Here is a 21,937-nt window from a genome sequence, read left to right as displayed (position 1 = left end):
ATTTGACACTTGACACGATACCTGACATAACATTATATACTGGCAACGTTGTATTCCAAGGGGGCTACAATTAGCCGCTTCTCAAGTGAGGGACGCAGTCACGCGTGGTTCAAGCGTTGGACGAAACTCAAAAAAAAGTTAAAATAAGCTGATTTCAACTATTTTGAACGAAATCGGTGGCTTCCTGTTGTGTTTTGTATGGATTATCGTCGGAAAAAATCAGATGCCACTCTGTACGCGAATGCACTGGGCGGCTCGGTCGGCGGTGGTACCGACGAGCATCGGTACTCGACGGTCAAGTTGTGTGTCTTTTCGATCAGTTTACGAGCGCGTAGGGCCGTATCTTGCGATCTTTGCTGCCGAAGTAGTACCGTCGCCATGTATTGGGTACCATTTGAAGACAATTCCGCCGCAGCTAGGACGGTTCGGTTCGGTTTGGTTGGGCCGATTTACTGCATACTTCTAGGCAGCGAACGGGCACCGAAAATTTTTCGTTCGCAACGACACCGGCACCCGATGGCCTTGAGATAAAGGCCCCCAGTCGGGCAGCGAATTAATCAATTATTCGCGCATTCGGGCAAAAAATGGGCTCCCGATCGAAAAGGCATAAATCAGGAGCGGACGGAGGCCTTTGGAGCAAATGCGACCCGGCGCGTTCGTTTACATAAATTTCGAAACGCGACCGAACCGTAAATCTCCGACTGATTGATTGTGCGCCGCGGTTCCCGGAATTCGGGACCCATCGGCAGAGGACACAAAATCGCAAGATGCAAAATGCAAATCGCCATTGACTGGAATCCACCGATCGGAGGCAGCAGAACTTTAATAAGTCGCGGAATTGAAGCTAAATGGGGCACTAACCTAGCATTTTGCTGAGATCCGCGTTATGCAAGTCGGGATTTTCATCCGCCAGCTTCTTGCGTTCCACCTTTGCCCACACCATAAACGCATTCATGGGCCTCCGGATTCGCGCCTCTTTGCTGGCTTTTTGGCTCTGATTGGGCCCCCCAAGTTTGTGCGGGAACCCGCCCCTCGAGCCATACACGGGCATCGCGTCTGCGTAGGTCTGCTGACGCGCATACTCGTATCTGAAACGTGAAAAAAGACACCTGTCATTGAACGTCACATAACAGCAGCCAACCCTTACCGGTTGTCATATGCCCGATAGTCCCCGTAGGCGTCCATGGCGTTGCCAGCTGTCCACATTTCTCCCGCTTTGGGGAGCGCTTGGGGAAGCACCTGGCTGGCGGGGATCATTTCCTGCGGGTCCCCACTGGGGTAGTCCTGGGAATAGCGACTCAGTTGGTAGGACTGCAACAAGGGGGAGGGCGAGTTCGAGGGCGACAGGCAGCTGTTGTAGTGGGAGGACTGCGCTGATGGGGACGGAGTGCACGCATGTTCATCTATCAATCTGAAAATTGATTTGATAAATGCTATTAATTTTACAGCACATTGGCAACCGTGGAATCAAATATGTCAGCGCTATCGCGCTCGTGTGGTTAGTTTTTCAATTGTGCGCCTCAAAACTTGAATGTGATGATGAATATTATGAAGATGAAACTCTCTATCTAATACGATGGGGCAATTTCGCAGCAATTTAGAAAAACGAAGATTATCTGGTAGAACCTAATGTTTGAACATCGGTAAAAATTCCAAAATGACTTGACTGAAGTGAAACAGACAGTCTAAAGTTTTCTCAATTGAATACTGCTGAAACAAGTTTGGATTCTACTCCGGAAATTTTGCAGTATTTTTTTATACTCACTGTTTTCATATGAACGAATTTTCAGTTGAAAAGTTTTAAATTTTTACCAAAACCCAAAAACCATTGAACTTAAATGAGGCGTTCGGACAGTTTAAGGTGAAGTTTCTTTCATTGAGTCGGTTTGAAACAGACGCTCTTCTCATAAATTTCCGGCTTAGCCCGTGATTGCTAGTGTAGTAGGCCTTTTATTTGACAGCGCCATGTAAGATGCGGCCAAACTGGCAGGCCTACAAGCGCTAAATCGCCGGTTATAAAAGTGAAATTGCGCAAGGGTTTTCGACAATTAAGAACTTTCTGTGCAGGACCAGAAGGGGATTTCAAAGTGAGTTAGATTGGGGAAGAGTTCGGCAATTCAAGCAGTAGTAAAATGACGCCTTCAGAATCGGTTTAAATTTTGAAACTTTCAGTTCTTTCCAACTTGTGAAAATTAGAAACAACTCGGCTGGTGTGAAGGACCAATTGGAAAAGGTGCCAGCATACATAAAGCAATGTTGCAAACTGCCCGAAAAATCCGATTTTTATTATTACGACTCTTGCAAGAGTGTGCTTTGATGCAACCACCGGTTTCAATCGTACTCTCCTCTGTCTCATTCACACTGATTTCAATGCCAGCCGAACTGCAATTGAGGTTGCAATCGCCGCCCAACAAACATCTCACACTTCGCAGCGTTGCTAATAATAATTAATGGGAATAATCAATAATATTTAGGTTTTTATCGAAAATTTCAATAGGATTGCGTGCCGCATGAATGTCTTAATTAGGCGCGCAGTGACTAGTTAACGATCGGCTTGACGTCGGATTGATTGATGGCGTCGGGGAGTTTTGCAGTGAAAAAATCACTATCTGCTACTTTAATTAACACCCCTGTTGCTTAGGGAATTTGAAATTGAATTTTGGTTTACAGAATCCAAATCGAATCCACTGACGCCTGTTGTAGTGCCATTGCTCAACTCTACTGAAATCAAGTTGCCTTATCTTATCGTCAAGCAATAGTCATTCGAGGTTTCGTATCAAAAGTGCCATGTTTATTCGACGTTTACTGGAAAAACAATAGCGCAATAACGGCTGGAAATTGGCCAACAGTCAACACTTTAGAAAATTCTTGTGACATTTTAAATCCAATTGGGACAAGGGCGACTTTCTTTTCCGTCCGTTTAACTGTCAGTGTCAACGGTAAAGAACTGCAGCGATTTATAAAAAAATAATTCAAGCATTTTATTTATTGACCAGCTCTCCGGGTGACGTCATTACATCGATAGCTTATCGCTTTGTCGATTTCCCAACTAGTATGCACCTGTGCGCCTTATCAGTGCTTGCACTTTGACAGGTGAAACTAGTTGAATGGAATGTTCGCTCTTGGAATTGTATTGCCGTTAATTATCAGTTTTCTTGGGAATTGCAAAGATTCATACACCATTGGGACCACCCTGTAGGTGCGTTGGACGGACTCGGAACGAGATCAATGTCAAAAAAATGATCGCATGTCACTCGTGACAGTTGAGGTAAACCGTTGGTGGATGTTTGTCAAATGTAGGTGTGGTTGCGGTTAAGTCGCATTAAGACGCATTTTATGGCCTGCGCCAGTGAAAGACTGAGCGAGTGAGAGCGAGACAGCAAAGAAAAAAAACTGACTTTGCCCGGTATAATTTCATTTAGGTAGGGTATGACTTGCACAAACTTAATTTAATCCTGAACGGGCGATCCCAAAGAGGACCATCCAGCTATGAATAATTTGTCTCGGCCCATTGGCGTCGCATTAAAAATCGATTTCTTCAAAATATCGCGCATTTCTCCAGTTTCATAACTAATTGCGCAACATTGTCACCGTAGTCTGCAGCTGAAGTGTCAAGACTATCAGTATGTGTGAGTTAGATAGAGACAGCGAAATATGGCATACACAGGGTTGTCAATATAAGTATCTACCTAGGGATTTTCATGTGTTTATTGTAGACAGTCAATGTCAATTGGATGAGCGACGGCGCCTATGGTGCGATCAACGCGCGTATTTAGTCGGTATGTCACAACATGGGTGAAATTTGTTAACCGGGACCCGTTTTTTTTTTGGTATATTCGTTTGGTGCCTTTCTCGAAACTTGATTTTGATTAATTATGTCGAGAACCATTCAGCTCGATATGACGGCCGCACGGGTACCCACTTCGGATAGATGAAAAATCGTTGTCGCCGGTTCCGAAATGCCGATAAAAACCGAATGATGTAACCCACCTTTTGGTTGAGGTTTAGGCGCACCTCCTCCTAATCTTTCGCATGTGAAACTCACTGCGATTAATTGCCCGATAGGAAAAAGGTCAATTGAAGTGACATTTGAAGGTAGTCCACACGTCAATTTGGGTATGTGACCGCGCAAACAATCCTGGTCGATTCACCAACGATCCGAATCTTGGTAGTCAAGAAGGGTCTTTTTTTGCAGACAAAGTGATTCTAAAGTGGTTCGCATTGACAAGAAAATTAAAATCAAATCCTGGGTTCTTCAGTCATTTATTGTTCATTTATCAATTTAAAAAAACGTTTCGGTGTTTTCCACGATCATCAGTTTTAATGTGTAGCGTTGTTGCTACTTTACGCCTTGGCATGTATTTGGAGACTCCAAATACATGCCAAGGAATTGAAACACAGTCAAGAAAGTACGTACAATTGACAAGAAACTCGGCTTAGAATACTCTTAATTTAGGAGGTTTATTGCTTAGTTTCTTCTTTACATACATTTTTAATGACTAACCTAGCCAACCCACTACTTTGAGAATAATTTAAAAATTCCCAGTTTGTTCGGTTTTATTCTATTTTTTTCTTAAATTCGAAGCCTCTATTTGCTCTATTTTGGGTGCTATGATTTTTTTTAATGAAATCCAATGTCCAAAATCGAAAATAAATCACAATAGAAACATTATTTTAAACAATTTGTCCATTAAATCGCCAGGAAGTATCGAGGCTCGATTTGCTCTATTTTGGCTACTATGCACTTTTAAGTAAAATTATACACCAATTCGGAAAATAAGTCGGAAAATCTGGCGTGATTAAAATATTTTAAATTCTCAGGAAATCTCGAGTCCGAATTTGCTCTAGTTTTGCGACTGGGTCAATCCCATCGAGCACAAATTCGAAAAAACTCTCCAAAATGAAACACTCTCAAAAATATGGAGTGATTCAATTTCTCTCCCCTAAAAACCTCATTTCTCCTTTTAATCCTCTGGAAACTTCCAACCTCCTCTTGCTCCAAATTCTAGACCACAAGCATTCAAACGTATCTTGCCGGCGTAAGGTCTCAGCTGAACCTTTCTTCTCGATCGGCACCCGAGGTTGGAGGAAATGGTACTCGTACCAATGTCGACTAATAATTGATTAATATTGCTTTGACTGTGCAGGCGGCTATTTTTTTTCGCATTGACATAGGCAACTTGGACAGACCGACCAGATAACGTCGACCATTGTCTTGGTACGGTACCACTTTAAGTTCGAAGCAGACCCAAATGAACCCATAAATTCAATTTTGATCCAAAGCTGACAAAATGTGGAAAATTCAAAATTGGCGCCTTTGAAAGCCGATACGGCCCGAACTTGCGCGATCATCCCCCGAGGGTGTCCCGTTGCAGCGGTGCCAAGAGCTGTAAAACTAACGCTTTTTAAGGGAACAACAACAGCACTAAAACTCCCTGGTCCCACCAGTGAATCATCGACCAATAACTCAATCGAAATTATTGATTTGTAGTATTTATTTATGCGGTAATTAAATAATAGTCTACAAGGCACGCGGTGTAGAGTTATATTGTTGTTGAAGAGCTGACACTGATGCAGTGTTGCCGTCGGTCTTGGCTTTTTTGGCTGATTAGGCGACGATAGAGTGCTGGTATTACACGCACAGTAAACGGATGTTGTTTGTCTTCGGCACTGTCTGGATGATACAGCCGTAATTGCAACCAATGCAACATTGCAAACCGACTTATTTTTAATAATATCGTGCCGGAGCGTGGTAACGATCAGTTCGGTTAAGCTAATTTCTAGTTTTAACCTTCACTTTTCGCATAAATTAATCGAGATAAGATCAATTGCTGTATATAGTAGGTATGTACGGTGTATTATATCCTTTTTCTAGCCGGTTGCGCCGCTGGCTAATCGACGAAAAATCCCCAGTTTTTTCCTCAAAATTTTGACCGAATAGTCCGACAGACTTCTTGATCATTCCATTGCCTTCGACTGTTTGTTTACCCAAAATTGTCAATGGAAAAATTGATATTCCTTGCCGTGACGTAAATCGGACGATTAACTCGCTATCATTGTGATAATTTACATGATTTATCGGATTCAATTCGAGCGATTTTAAACGTTATTTCGTAAATAAATGCTTGGGGATAATGGCGCTGAGATTCCGAACAATCATTTCGGATTAGAAGGGTTTGATTTGAATAAACCGATGGAAAAGATGAAAGGATTTGGCAACGGTGAAATCAACATTTTTTGCGGTGCCACCCTGTATGTTTCTGTGTCAAAATGACAGCGCTAGTAGGAACTCGCGACTTCAACTGCCGATGGTGGCGCTGCAAAACGTCAAATTACTCGTTGTCGAGTGACAGTTGAGACTTGTCAGACTTGTTTATTTATTGGAGTTGATGACGTTTATAACATGAAACAATACTTTCCATCTGGATCTCTTCCTTCAAAAGCTTGCAAAAGTTGGCTAGAGCAAACAAACAAAGCAAATAACAATGAGATGTAAACACCAATGTCAACAAAACAAGTGTCAAATTACTACTTAACTTGTAGTTATAATGTTAGCCACCAGAAGGCATCTGGTCTTTTGAACTCGCGAATTTTAAATTCAGCTAGTTCATACAGGGTGAGCACATAAAAACAAACTATTTTTTTGCAAACTTCGCCCTTTGTTGCAACGCCGCTGCAACTAATTACCAGCAGATTTATATGTTTTGAATATTTTAATTAAGCAACAAACCGTGCGCGTCCCGACAGGAGGACGATCAGCCTTCCACACCTGTCCATTTCGCAACGATTTATCGCGTCACGATCGGGGAATTTTCGCATTTTTCCCCTGGCAACCCCCATGGCTAGATGGTGGTAGCAGTGTTGCCGCTGTTCATCAATTCTCTCGAGATTAACCGCTCCCCGAAATCCCAAACCAAAATATTAACTTAATAGTATTAAGCGCCAATATTGACCGAAGCAATAGTTTTACGATAAATATTATCAATAAAATTGATAAGATATTCGCAATGGCTCACTGTGGCATGTGGTGTGTACACAAGGTAGTCGAGCTTGTAAACAAACACCTAATCACTTTATTAATTTATTGATTTTCGGAATTACTCGTCGGTCAATTGTCGAAATGGAAAACGTCATTAGGTGGACAGTGGCAACAATGTCATTATCACCATGAGCAAGTTAGGTGCAATCCATTAATCGAATTGGAAGCTTTATTGGCGTTCAATACCCAGATACGGGGGGTTTTATCGAATTTTCTCGCCGAAAAAAATGTTCGCATTGTGCAACGATAATGCTATCGTCCGCTTTCCGACGATTCACTGTTGGAGAATTTCGATAAATGCACATTTATCATGCAAATGACTCTGCATTCTGTCTGATGCATCACCTTTAACGGATGCAACCAATCTAGTTGGCATTTGCCTTAATTCACATACACTGATCTGTCAAAATTTGGCAGCTAATTGTCACACTAAGGGGTGTGTTTTTGTTTAGTTGGATACATCTGATGAGCTGGCAACGTTCATCATTAAAGGGGGCGGGGCCAATTGACGTTTTTCGATTTTCGGGACATTGCGACTATTTGCCTACTTCTGTTTCATTCTTGCAGATGGCACTGGACCAATTTATAGAAAAATGGCACTATACAATCGACATGTGCCATTCAATGGAAGGTCAACGTCAAACGGAGCCTTTCAAGATGGTGAGTTCTGCATGTATTTATTCTATTCAATGCTGGATCTCTCAGTGGCAAACGAACATTTGCCTTGTGCCAGTGTTTAAATATGTTTTTTGCGGCGTTTGAGAATTGAGTAGTGCGCCTCGAGTATAATTAGATTTTTTAATTGAGGGGATTCATATTTATTTGCGTTAAACATTGGCAACACATTAAAGTTGACAATTGTCAGGTCACAGTGCAAACGCAACTTATCGTCTACTAAGCTAAGCTCAACTGTCAAGTACCATATGTCAGCTGTCATTTTTGTGTATCATCAACGTCAGTCGTTGACAGAGAAAAATCCGCAGAAATAAATCTGAAACCGGGTGTTTCTTCGACGGTGGCTATCGGGTATATCTCGGAAAGTACTGGGCTTGAAAATTCAAGGAAGCAGTTCCTATTTGAAGTCATAAGAATGTTGCATAATTGAACCAGACGATTCGAGTGTTGCCAAACGGATATTTGAAGCAAGCGCGACGCGCCCCAGTTAGTTGGTTAGTGAACGTGCTATTGATTCAAAGTTAAATGGTAGTGCGATTATTGTTGGTTATGATTCGGGTTGTGTTTATACAAAACAGAGCGAGTTACTAGAATATTTCGTACACCAAAAATTGCTAAATGCAGACAAACTGTGCTAAAGACAACGTCTAAGCCGTGGCTCGGCAGCTTTGTTGGTTGCAGAGATAGAAATAATGTTAATAACTATTGTATTTCAAATGTGTTTTTGTTTGAAAATTGTGAATTGAAATAAATCTCCCAGCTAAACCTCCCATATTGAAAATATTGTTCAGCGATGCAGAATTGAGCGAATGTTGGACTTCTAAAGGAAAAAAATATCGTATTATCAATGCTGTTGTCGTTGTTGTTGTTGTTGTATGAGTGATTGGCTCAGTTGTCATCTGTCAACACTAGGCCTAGACGAATGGTACCGTGTGGTAGTTGGATAAGTCAACTTTTTCACCGAACGCGATCAAGTTACAGATGTCATTGTCTGTCAGTTGTGGTGACGAGGCGAAGACGAATTAGCAAATATAGTTATTAGCCATACAAGTACGGCTGGTACTCGGTACGGAATCTGTCATTGCGATGCGGCGCAAAAAAAACCAGTTGCAATCAGGTAAGGCCAGATGAGACTTGACTCGTCCCGTCACATCGATCATACGATTTATCGCTTTTTTTCTTTGACGGCTCTCTGTATATCTGAGCGAGGCATTGGTGTATGCCTTCGAAGGGTCCAGGTGGAGTTTAAGGGCCGGTCGCCATCTACATCCAGAGCGGAAAACTGTTTTTGTTGCCTGAACCGACCAATCTTGAGCCGATGTTGACGAAGAAACTCATCCATTTTCACGAAATTCCTCGGTTGCATCGTTTCTTCTTCTGCAGCGTCTTCACGGGGCTGGGAAAAAGCGGTAATTGGCGACCATTAGCATAGTTGTAGCCTGATTTAAACCTCGGCAGTGCAGCAAATGTCTTAATTATGAGTGGAGTGGCGGGCGCGAATTTAAACGGGCTGTTCAGGCCATTTGTGGCAGCGCAAAAAGCGAACGCAGTCTCCGAGGTGCGGACGTGATTCGACTTGGAATCCGTTCATCGATCTGCTGGGATCAGATCCGGCCAGATTGCAGGCCGTTTTACCCCCGTTCACGCCCGCTCACGAAAACTTCCAAACCAACCCCCGTAGCATCTAGGGTTTTGGGGTTGTTATGGCAACCAGACCAGCATCCCGATATACAAGGGCCAGTGGATTTTTACTGTTTTAATTTTACCGCTGATACGATATGGCAAATATTCGGCAGTACCCCGGGTACTGTACGGGTCGCGCAAAAAAAGCGAGCCCGGCCCGATTTCAATCTTCGAAATGTTTCGCGTATAAATTAGGAATCGCATTCCGACGTTGCCATTCTTGGCACGGCGTTGCTGCTTCTTCTCGGAACCGACATTCCCGCGGTTCCAACCTGGAAAAAAACCGGGGCCGTTTTTCGTACTACTTGGGATTTTTCGGTCAGCCCCCAGCTTTGGCCAATTGCACTGTTGCCAGAACTTTCACCAGTTACATGGACCTGTGTCCAAACAACGGTTGGGGAAATTTTTGCGCATCCCCGGTAGGGTACAATTGTCTGTCGTAGTGAGCGGATATTGATGTTGGTTTCCTAGGCAACGCGGGTTTTTGCACATACGGGGACTATTCAAATGCACCCCATGTCAACGGAAGAAAACTGCTGAATGGGCACGGTTGCCGTAATTGCCCAAAAATCCGAGATAAACAGATGCAAAAATCGAGTTACTGTTACTACTTACTGAAACTCTATTTTAAAATAATGGCGCTTTTCAAGGAACCCTGTGATTCGAAGCGAATCTTTGAAGGAATTTGCCTCAAGCAGAGCAAGAAGAAGGAATTTCGCTGACGATCGAATTCAAGGCCTTTTCTACGTGTGGCTTGTTGGGCTAATGTCTGCTTATACGTAGTTTCCAGATTCCCCAGCAATTTGAAGCCGTAAGGGCCCTTTTCATTGACCTTTGAGTACAGCTTGGTCTCGAATCTTTAGAGCCATTGCCGGCGAAAGAGCTGATTCGACTGTATAATAATCGCTCAAAATGCCTCAGTTTGAGAGCTTAAGGGCATTTTACTTTTTCGAAACTGTGCGAAGATTACAGGAATAGTTTTAAGGAATTTGTCCAATCTTCCAGTGATTTGAAGGAGAAGGATTAGGATCAAGCTACAGAAACCTTACAGAGTGTAATTCTTCAATAATAGAAGAAGCGAGATTTTCAGCAGCCTTGAGTACCTACCTACCTACCGTTCTCTTTTGAAGGCTTAAAAAGGCTTATTTGCTGGCATCCTTGCGCGGTTGTTTCGTGCTAAATTTGTGAAGATTTTTTCAATTAGTTGATTAATTAATTTTCTCTATGACGCGCTGGTTGTGTTTGATCAAGACGACTTATCAGCCTTAGACCAGGGACAAAGTTTTCGATAAAACAGGCACTCTGAAAGTGATTTGATAAGATAGATGAAAGCAATAACATCCGAAAAGCAAACAGTCTAATCTTGACTTTGTCGCGTTTACAGTTTCCGTTTTACGGACGCAAAGTCGCCTACTGAAAAGTTGCCTGCGTGTGTTTGGCAATATGGTGCCGGAATTCGGCGTGTTTTCGCCCCAAACTCCCACAGACTGTAAGATCAGGCGAATTCGGTACCGGAAATTATTTGCACGGACCCTGTAAGGTGCAGGGCGGCGTGGCTTCGGCGAAATGCCAATCGCATTGGTTTTGATACCACTGTTTCCATGGACACCCCACAATACGGGGTGACGGTGAAAAGTACACACGCAGATGGGGAATTGACGGGCACTTACGAGTAATTCGGATAACCGCCAGTGCAGTCTTCATCTGAGGCCATCATTTGGAGCGTGTTGAACGGGGGAGAAAAAATCACTGTCCAACCGTTACCACATCACTGTACGAACGGATTCCGCACCACGGTACCTCGGAACCCGGTCCACTTCGCGCAATGGTACCCGAAAAATTATCCAGTATCCGACGGGAAACGAGCGTCGCTCGCGTATACTGATCGTAGAATCGGCTACGACGACGGTACGTACAAATCGACGTTTCAGGTACTACTACTATCGCGGTCTCGTTGGGTACCACCTCGATTTACCTGGGGCTACCTGTAGAGGTGCGCGCGCCGCTCAGTACCGCCACTTGGGGATTTTTTCGGGGCCCGGGGGACAGGTTAATTTATGAGAAGTACTTTTTAATTTACTTGTTGGAGTTGGAGCGGATGGTACCGAGACGATCGGCCGGACCTACACGTGGACTTGGAGATTTTTCCTTTCTGGGGAAGTTGCTCTTTTCGATCGTACCTACTCAATTTGAGGCGGCCCGATTTTCTAATTAAACTAGACTGTTCTTTGTGTGCGGCAAGGCTTGGGAGTTTTTGTCTTCGGTACCGACAACGTGGTATCAATTGTCAATGTTTTGCTACCATTTTGAGACAAACTTCAAGCCGGCCGTCGTTTGTTGGGTCTTTGGCAATTTCCACGCTTGGTACCCCAATGATTGAAGTAGTTGTAAATGTCAGGGGACCATTTTATTGCAAAATTCATCCCCTTTAGCCCACAGTTTTTCTTTTGCGAATGCAGCCAAACACCGCTTATTGATGAACAAAATACGAAGGCTTTAAGCTAGAGCCATGAGTTGGCTTTTCGAATACTTCTACCAGTACCCGCATGTTTGAACTAGTTGTGAAGGTTTCGGTACCATTTTACGGCCAATTTTAGCCTCTTTAAACGACCGTTTTTATTTTGCCAATCCGCCCACAAACAGTGCATTTACGCACAAAATAAGACGAGTTTACCAGAGTCATACCAATGTGACCTTTTGGCAATTCCTGCTCTTAGTACTCAAAATTATTGAATTGGTTCCCAAGATTTTTACAGTATTTTCCGGAAAATTTCATCCTCTAAACCACAGTTTTTCTTTTGCAAGGCCAGCCAGAAACAAAAGACATTTGTAGGTGTGTTGGCACTTCCAGGCTTCAACGCGTTCTAACGGTTTAGGTTCACCATTTAGGGCCAAATTCATCCTCTTTCAGAAAATGTTTTTGTCCCAAAAACACAGACAGTTTTAAGCCCTTCTACGGTCTCCAGTGCGTTTTCATTTGAAAATTTGAATTTGTTGTCCAGGCAGGATAATTTTTAAGTCAGCCCTCGTATATTAGACAGTGGTGTGGAAGGCGCGGCTGTTGCCATGGCTACTCTGCAGTTGATCCAATGAGATGCCAACATTTGAAGGCAATGGCGTGGCTTTGGAGTACAAGGGTTGATCAAAAGTGCTGAACCGCCACTGATTGCGAATTGCTGAAGAACCGCCTGGGAAAATCGCAGGCAGCGAGCAGAAGAAAAAAATATGTCGGCCACCAGTTATATCATTCAATTGTTTTCGAATTCACACATTCTGTGTGTCCGCCACGCCATTGTTGCGTACTTGTTTACATTTATGAATTTTATGATCGACCCAATTTTTCGTGGATTCGTAAGTACCGGAGGTGCCGCTTACGGGCTCCGGTACCTCATTTCTTCTGGCCGACTCATCCTGTTCCGCTTTTCGGTTTCCTTGTGCGATCCTTATCTGACCCTCCTTGGTTCCATTATTTGCATTTCGCTTTCACCTTAGAGTCGATGACGCCACCTGAAGTGGTACCAGTTTTTCTTTGTGTTCGGGAAAAGTGGTGGCTACTGAAGGAAATGCGGTGTTGATGGGTTCGATGCCATAAATAACCAAATCGTTTACTGTCAAAACGGGCCGAAATTATGCGCAGAACCCCCCCGGGTTCCCGGGTAATGGGCAGTAATTTAAATGCAAACAAGCGCGCACCCGGCCAGCAACTACCTGAGGGGGCCCCGAACGACACCTGAGCCCCCGACGGTAGCACGTCTAGTAGCCCGTGATAAAATCCGAAACAAAAGAAATCCGATACGATTATCGGAGACGTGCGCCAAAAACGACTGTTTTGTTTTGGGCGCGCGAGCACCTTTTGCTTTTTTGCTTTTTTCTCGGATTTGCCGCTGTTTTGCTTTTCATCGCCCGTGCTGAGAGTGGTGCCGTTTCGGGCGCTCCACTGTGACAATTAAGCAAAAACCCGCACAATGGAGCCGTTGATGCTGATGACGAATCAAATACCAGCAATTTCGGCACGTAATTGGCCCTTCGTGTCTCAATTATTTGCGTCGTTTAATTAGAACGTTTTGGGTCCCGCCCGTTCCAGATTAGCAAGAACAAATGTGGGAAAGTTCACTGAAATAACATCAGTTCCGTAGTTCAATCGGGTTTAAGTCTAACTTTTCTTGGACACCCTGTAGCACCAATCCGAATTGGCGTTAGGAAAAAAGGTACAACGTGGCAACGAGGCCTTTTCTTTAACCGCGTTCTATTATTCGTTTTGATTTAATTGCTATGCTTCTTGATCCTCTGGATGACTTTATTTGAATTATTGAATCAGCGTTGACACATTTACCCCTCATATGCTGCTTCAATAACTTTCTACACTGGATTTGGATTATTGAAAATGACTGAAATACCACGCGGTGTTCAGATATATTATGTTTTACAGAAATTTTGCTGGTTTATGGGCAATTTTAGCGACATTTTGCGCGCGTTTCAGTCTCATTTTAATGGAACATTAATTCTGTTTCATTCAACTAGTTTGCCCGTCAAAACCGTTATTAATTAGCAATTTTCATGGGGAAAATTTAATTAACTTGCACCAGATCAGCGACAATGCTCGCACGGTTTCTTTTGCTCTCGTCTGGGCGACTTTCTCATTGATTTAAACTGTGTTTGCCCGAAAATGGTTTCGAGCTGAAGAACACTTGATCACCATCTGAAGATGGTAGCCATGCGAGCTAGGAAAACGTCAGCACCAAATTGCTATCGACGACGACCTAATAATCCGAAAATATTCAATCATTTCATAGCTTTAACAGAAGTGAAGTTGGAAAGCGAAATAGAGTTGTAATCGATTCAACGTACTTAGTTTAAAATGCGCCTAAAAATATTTTTCGAAATTTGTCTTGCATGAAGCTTAAATATTTTAAGCGCTGACGGTGGCAGGTTGGAACGTAGCAACGCACCAGCCATTGCGTGCCTTTCATAGACTCCCATGAGTGCGAATGAGACTTCCGATGTGGGATGCGTTCCAGAATGCAAAAGTGCATCCGGAAATGTTCAAAAGTTTAATAGCAACTCGGGAGATTTTAGCGGTTTTTCATCGACCTTTAGGCCACAAAAATCACCAATCGTTCAAACGATGGTCAAATAATTACAAATTGGCAAGTTTCTTTCGCTCTTGTCGTTGCAATTTCTGATCCGATTTAGTTCGCAATTGGCTTTTCCTGAGCAGAACCAGTAGTGAAAGTGATCACGCACCCGCTCTACGGCAATGATCGTGATGATGATGATGATGATGACAAAATGGCGATTTTCATGTGTCGCGCATCGCTCTAAATGTCACACTAACTCGGTCACGGCTCTTTAGTTTGGGTTCCACGTGCCGATGCGCTTCGGGTACATTTCGCGTATCGCATCAGGTACCATCATCATCATCGAAGAAAGTTGATTTTTTCGGCTTATTTTATAATCTATATGGCCGCCAAGCGTTTTTATCAAGCACCCGCTCGTTTTCTAGACGGAGGTTCCGGTGAAAACAATCAAAATCGTCTGCACCATAATCAAACAAGTAGCATAACTTTACGATGGCGTGAACAAACAGAAGAACGCCAACAAGCGAGTTGGTTCGGACCGGAAGTGACGTTCCGGGTCAACGGAAGTGGGGTCGCGGGGTTGGAACCCAACAAGAACCATTCCGGACGGTTTGCGTGACTCGCAACGATAATACTGAAAATGACAAATAAATCCGCTCAAGATGATAATTGTTTGCATAATTTCGACGAATATGACGAAGAAATATCTGCCTAATGGTTCCCCATCGCGAAGAAACTGTACCTGCCGTGATGGTGGTACGCGATAAGACCGATTTCTTTTCATTTTAATAATATTAAAACCGAAACAGTTAAATATGTGTGAACTTTCAACTAATTGCGAATTAAAATGGAGTTCCTTCCTCTACGTGAACAGTTAGTAGACAGTGATGAAGAAAAATGCCTTCTAAAGGTAGCGTCATTCGCCGTCAGCACCAATCGACTTGCAGCCCATTAGTTTTCTATTCAATGACATGTGACGTTCCAGTCAGTTTGGACTGATCTGATTGTTTCGACAGCAAACTGACAGGAAATGACAGCGTGGAAACTAACGGATTTTGGATAGAGGAATCCAATAGAGTATTCATTTGAACATGTTGTACGGTTGCAGATTTGGCAACTGGCAACTGGCAAGGTTGCCGTATTTTCAATTCATTGATTGAAAATTGCGAAAATTCGTTCTTTGTCAATAGTAGACATTGAAAACTTCAAGTTTTGCGCTTTGATTAATTGGAATTATCACGTTGACATATGCGATTTGGGGCGTTTTTCAATTTGACACCTCCGACAGTTTGTCGAGAATGTTGTCACTTTTGACAGTTTGATGTTGAATGGTATAGCTCGGTTTGATGGGGTCGATAGGGATGGTGCGGACGGTCCACGGTCAGGTCGTAACCTTGCGTTCATCCGAACAAAAGATCCCACACTTAAAAAAAAGCTCCCATGGAAGTGCGGAAATTTTACCTCAATTATGGTGTTCAAGGAGAGGTTGAACCCCGGCCGGTCGCTCCCCCGCTTGCGCCGCCACCCCCCCGCAGAATTAGATCTAGATGATGAGGATTTCTTTTTAATTGCCGTATAATTTTCTAGGTCGCGGAAGCCTTTCTATCTCACCGTTTGTGGTTGCGTTAGGTTTTTTTCCAATGGAAATTAGGTTTTTCAAACGGATCAGCTCTATGCGGTTTATTGACAGTTCTGGACAACTAGCGTCATTTTTCTGTCGCAAATGTCAAGAACTTGTTATCGTCGATGGCGAGTGCGGCAGCAATACAAAACGGTACTTTGACAAATTCTCGACAGTTGTGACAACTAACGTCATTATACTGACAAGGCAGCCAGTCGTTTACGAGATTCCCTATCAAAGTTGCAGGAATTCTGGATTTTTTACGATTTTTTTCCTTAGATTGTTCACATATGTATTTTCTATATACATTTTATCATGTTTATTAGTAAAGTTAATTGTTGGCACATCGGCACGCTTAGGTGCGCATCAGTCCAGTGACATGGGTGCAATTAGTCGATAAAAAGTGACAAAGCGCTCACCAGTCGGTTTCACTTTCCTTCGAGGGTGACCATCCTCGACGTTTCCGTGCTCGAAAGTTAGCATTTTCTCCTCTAATCACTGTTATGTCAACAAGCAGTTTTTCGGCAATAGTTTTGGACAAACTACGCAATCGGACGTTGCCATATTCACCGCAATAGATGCTGCGTTGCAATTTCCCGGCTTTGTTTTGCGCACACCCCATCTGTTTGAACGTCACTGGTCCGGCCAATAAATAAAACATCAGAATAAATGGAAATAATTACGGTTTTTATAATGGGATGCATTTATGCAAATGCCGTCGTATATAAATTCAACCCGGAAAATGCATATTCATGCATTGTTGTTGATCGAGAACACCACACATTTTGAAATGCATGTATGCGTTTTTTTTTTTCGGAAAACCGTTTATTAGGGCTATTCGTGGCAGTTGGTTCTTGCGCTTTGATTGGCTGAAATTGAACTGTCAAAGGTGTCAAATAGTCTAGCGATTTTTGGAGGTTTTGGGCCGTCGTCAGCAGAAATTTGGTTCTGACGTTTGCTGGCCATGGTACACAATGGAAATTCGCAGCTAAACGCCTAAGCTTGGCGGATGATATGAGCATGTTTGCTCCAGATTTTCTCTCTATGCCTTGATTTGCTCAACTGAAGGCAGGAAAAGCTGCAAATCCGACTTTCGACACTCGACTGAATGAGATGCCTGAGAACCGAGACAACGGATATGGCACAGGCAACATAATGAAGTGCCGCCACCATAAACTGTATCATTATTTCAATCTTTCGCCTAACAATGTTGTAAATTGAATTTGGCACGGATTACAAGGCTGATGTTGTTGAACACAGCTGGGATTTCTTCATTTCAACCTGTGCATTTGAGCGCCATAAACTCGAAACGAAAAACAGACTCTTTCAATGTCGATGACACAGCTTTTCCTGTACATTTTCCGTTCGATTTTGGGCGACCGAAGGCGGTTAACGTCCACGACGCATGTCAAAGCTTGACGGCTTGTGTCAAAAGTCGTTGACACATTCCGAGTGATTTACTGTCGGTTTGGTATGTATGCGCGCCGACTAAAAAGATGATTTTGCCATTAGCATACCTAAGCAACGGTGAAATATCAGCATTGTTCTGACGTTGAACGATATACGATAGCGATCGGGTCTGGTTTGCTAATTAAATAAACGATTGTCGGTTGGTTGGTGTGTGTTTTTTGGCGTTTCGTCGTATCGCCCTCCTAACATCAATTAAATATGCATCTGATCATCTTAATGGTGTCAATCAAGACAAGTAGCTGTCACAGTGACATTCATGACATACGGTATGAAAAGTGTCAAAGCGTCACACCTTCTTCACTTGATCGTATGCGTATGTAGGTAGGTAGGTATATATTGATGAGGAATTGCGATATCCGATCAACAACTCGAATGATTGGTTCGATTATTAATGTGACCCGGATTCGACCCGATGTGGTTTAGGCAATGAGCGTTGTAAATGATGATCAGTTGGCCAAATCGGGCGGCCAACAATGATGTTGATGATGAATCGGCCGGAGCCTTTTCAGGCTGATCGAGCATTTTTGAACGTTGGCCCCACCCTGGCTAGTTGGTAATCAGACCGGGTTCCTTTGGGTTCATTAGGATGCGGAGCGGAATGTGGCGCGACGTGCCCAGCTCGTGCCCGTTCAAAGTGTGCCCCGCGCCACACCTTTTTGACAAATGACGCTCAATATCGATGAAAATGTGCTGCTTCACTGTGGCTCTGCGGATTATTGGGCGAAAAAACGGGTATCGTGTAAAGGATGCGAGTGTTTGGAGCGTTTCCGCACCAGTGCGGTCCGGCCGGGTTAAGACCCTCGACCGGAGCGGCGTCACTTCCGTTTCTCACGAGATTTCATCGCCAAGAATAATTACCAAGCGAGACCCGAAAGCCGCCTGGTGCTTCTTTATTGACCTCCCCCTTTGTCTATCCTCAAACTGTTCCTTTCCTTCTCGTGCAGATTTTTATTTGCTTCGCATTCAGAGCTAAGGCCGGTTTCTTCACGAGACAGTTTTAACAAGGGCTTTTGAATCTCAAAATCTCCCGACTTTTACCTCGACTTTTTTAAGAGAAAATCCAGAAGCCGGCCCTGTTGCTTTGGGCGTGACACGTGGCAAACTGGCAAAAACCATTGTAACATGTTTTGTTGGTTGCCTGCCTATGACTGAAAACCCACAGGGCCGCACTTGAAAATTACTAGAATTGATTCATTGGAAATGAAATGATAAAACATTCCTCAAGGTTGTTTTTGCCATTTCCAATCTTCGAATAACCGCGCCGAATGGCAAAGGATAATGTTGCATTCGAATGGAAAATCTTTTTCGTTTTCGCCCCAATAACCGCGATTTAGTGCGTCGAAACAATCGAAAGTCAAACGGGTACAATGGCACGCTATTTACCCCCGAAAATCGTTCTTAACCTCGGCCACTTTTGCTGATTGGTGGCCGAAATTTCCAAACAACGAGCGCTAAATGTGACACCGTTCCATCCGATGCGACGCTTTCATATTGTCTGTGTAAAACGGGCCTAATTTTTTTCGCTAAGACGTTGAACGTTTTCAACCATTATCGGGCGGTCCCGATGCCCGTTGCCCGGACAAATCGCCTCAATTATTCGGGTGACAGACGCTTGACGATTGACAGATAAGACGGACAAGTCTGTCATTGGCCCCCTGACGCGTGACTGATGGGGCTGCGCCCGGTGGGAGCGACTGAGATCGATGGACCCCCGAACGGTCGCATGATTTCTAATTAATTTTCCTATCGGGGGTACCTGCCTGAATGGTTGACGGAACTGCTTCGGATAGGCACTGCAACTTTGCATTTTAAATGTGGCGCAAAGGAGATTTTTAAGTTTAAGAAAACAATTTCGCACCCCCTTAGATTGATGCTTCTCCATCTAGTTGAGTGGTTGAGTCTTAATATTGCATTTTTTCCCGCAAATACTGAAGTAGGTAGAGTAGTTTTGCCGAAACTCTTCAATTCGGGAGGGGGTTAGAGGGCGGCCTGCTCCGTTGGGTGACGCGTCAGCTGATGTCCCCCCAGTCGCCCTTGGTAGGAGTGAGAGCGATATAGCCGCCCCCGGGCGGGTTGCGTCGGTTTTCCGAAATAAACGTCTCGCAGTTTGAAGACGTTGCGATTGCCGAAGCTGGATGGTGTTTTGAAAGTTGGATGTGCGCGTTTCCTCGAGTTGTTTCACTTCAAATGTACCGTTTTCGCAGTGAAGTGAAGTGAAAGTTTCGGTTAAGATCGAGATTGAGATTGATCGATACGGGGGTGTTTCAGATTCTAAATTAAGCGTGAAACAGATCGACGTCCGTAAACCCATCGGATGGGACGGTACAGTGAAGATAGTCCGGAAACTGTTCTGCAATTCTAATCAGGCCGTAACGGTGTTGTAGGTGTAGTACCTGACGGTTTTTTCGTTTTTCTACCATGCGATGGTACGCGCGTGTATCCCCGATAGGATCGGGCCCCGATTCAAAGACCAATTCCCGTTTTTTTCGCGAATATTAGACGTAATTATAGGACGAGCAAAACGGGCCCCATCGTCATGCCCCGGCCGTAATAACATAATATAAATCTCGATTTTTCTTGCCGGGGTCGCGTGGGCGTCTTAAGCAGGCCCGGCCGCAAATTGATTATATATTTGCCCACGTGATTATAGTTATTAGAGAAAACATTATCCGCTAGGGGGAGTGCCCGTCGAGGACTTTTAAATACACGGGGAACGCGGGTAATTATTCGGCCCAGCCGATCAGATAACGGCGGCAACGCTGCGCGGCCGCCGGACGGAGCTTAATTTTTTATTATTGGTGGGTGGCGTGCCCCTAATAACCCCCTCCAAGATCAGCCGACCTGATAGCTCTAGCCCATCATAGGGAATTTTTGATCAAACCGGCATCAGCGACCAAGCTGCAGGGTAAAGTCAATGTTTTCCCTACCAAAGTGCCCATTTGCGATTATTCAAACAGAAGCATACAGAAGACTGAAACATGCAACTATTCATCAGTCAATATGACGTGATTGGTGACGTTGACTTTGACATTACCGCGTCATTTTCCCGTGATTATCACGTTTGATTAAATCGCAAATGGCACACGAATTCGACCCAAATCGACTGCCAATTACAAGCGAACAAACAAGTCGCCTGAATGTTCTTAATTGTTTCGATGGGCACTCGATACGCATCTAACTAGCGTTCGTGATCTGCGCGACTTAAGTCCGGCCGATTCGGCGGCCCCCACATCTCATTAAATAATCCGCTTGCGCGGTCCCGCCGTTTGACAGTTGGTCAGCTACTTAAATCACTCCACCCGGTCCTACCTGAAGGGTCAAGAGGTTTCACTGCTGAGTTTTGATGGTTGAACAGCGCTGACCCCCGTATGTTCGGCTGGTTTGGAAAAGGGGCGCGGGGGGTCTAGCAAAAGGACGAAGAAGAACGCAAAACGACGGCAAGAGGTTATGGTGACAGGCGCAGTCGGTCGGTGCTGCTCTAAATCACTCGCGTCCCATAAGTCAGCAGTGGCTCAAGGGCGTAGAATCTAAAATGGGCCGTCAAATACACTTTTAATCAAATAGAACTAACACTATTGGACCTTGTTGGTGTCTCTGTGCTGGAATGTTGCCGTTTCAGACACTGATTTGAATATTGACGCGCAGCACTGTCAAGGATCAGCCAACAATGTCAGTGCCACTTGGGGGGCCATCTGCGCAGCGTCTCGATAGCGACGTTTTTTATATGTCTAAATAGTTGGAAGTTGACAGCTGTCAAACTAATAGCCATTGAGTGGAATTAGTGAATCGCCGCCACTGTTTTCCGCTTTTCCAATCCACGTTCGGTTCGTGAAGTTTTTCATTGTGGACAAAAAAGGCCTCCCAAAGGCCACTGGCTGTCGCGGTGCCGCAACAAACAAGCGAATAAACAAAGCGCCCCGGCCGACTTTGATTTCCGCGCAGGCATTTGCATGCGGCAACCGATCGGGTACCTCCATCTCGCCGGTACCGCCGTTTGGTTCTCATAAATCCCGCTCGATCCCCAATTTCTTCTTTTTATCAAATCTTCTTCATTGCTTCGAACTAATAAGCGGCGATGACGATGATGATGATGTTGATGATCCGCTGCAAATGAAGAAGGTGCGACGCTATCGGTGACCTCATAAAATCGTGCATTGAAAGGCCTGAATAACAAATGAGTGTTCGACCTTCGTCCCGATAATTAAAACCGTGAATTTCCGATCGGCGGCTCTTCATGGTCAAAGGTCGTGCCCGTTTCCTGTGCGCTTCTAAAGTGAACAAAAAACACCAGCGCGGCCTACTCGATTGTTCATCTTTCCCGGATAGATGCACGATTTGTGGAGCGGAAATTCCTCGAACGAAAAGGGCCGA

General features: G+C 44.1%; 2 protein-coding genes across 4 annotated transcripts in view; one reads left to right on the top strand and one right to left on the bottom strand.

Moving 5' to 3' along the window:
- The window catches only part of LOC109545627 (putative transcription factor SOX-15), a 38,482-nt gene extending 27,123 nt beyond the window's left edge, over window positions 1-11,359 (bottom strand). The window contains exons 1-3 of the mRNA XM_019916421.2: window positions 11,068-11,359; window positions 1,148-1,411; window positions 862-1,088 (exon numbers count right to left, since the gene is read on the bottom strand). Coding sequence (XP_019771980.1) covers window positions 862-1,088; window positions 1,148-1,411; window positions 11,068-11,114 — 538 coding nt within the window. The 5' untranslated portion in view covers window positions 11,115-11,359. The remainder of the gene's footprint in view (window positions 1-861; window positions 1,089-1,147; window positions 1,412-11,067) is intronic.
- The window catches only part of LOC109545655 (transmembrane protein 14C), a 43,357-nt gene that overhangs the window by 9,990 nt on the left and 11,430 nt on the right, over window positions 1-21,937 (top strand). Inside the window, exons 1-2 of one of the 3 annotated variants that reach the window (XM_048662325.1) lie at window positions 3,091-3,268; window positions 7,607-7,699. In XM_048662325.1, the coding sequence (XP_048518282.1) occupies window positions 3,248-3,268; window positions 7,607-7,699 (114 nt within the window). In that variant the 5' untranslated portion in view covers window positions 3,091-3,247. Of the gene's footprint in view, window positions 1-3,090; window positions 3,269-7,272; window positions 7,700-21,937 lie in introns of those variants that run through there. The other 2 variants (XM_048662324.1, XM_048662322.1) reach the window with 2 other exon arrangements.

This window comes from Dendroctonus ponderosae, unplaced genomic scaffold, assembly GCF_020466585.1.
Source record: "Dendroctonus ponderosae isolate FM_Combo_2020 unplaced genomic scaffold, Dpon_F_20191213v2 Dpon_F_20191213_10, whole genome shotgun sequence".
Lineage (NCBI taxonomy): Eukaryota > Metazoa > Arthropoda > Insecta > Coleoptera > Curculionidae > Dendroctonus > Dendroctonus ponderosae.
Note: the sequence above shows the minus strand (reverse complement) of the source record. Positions and strands in the feature narration are given on the sequence as shown.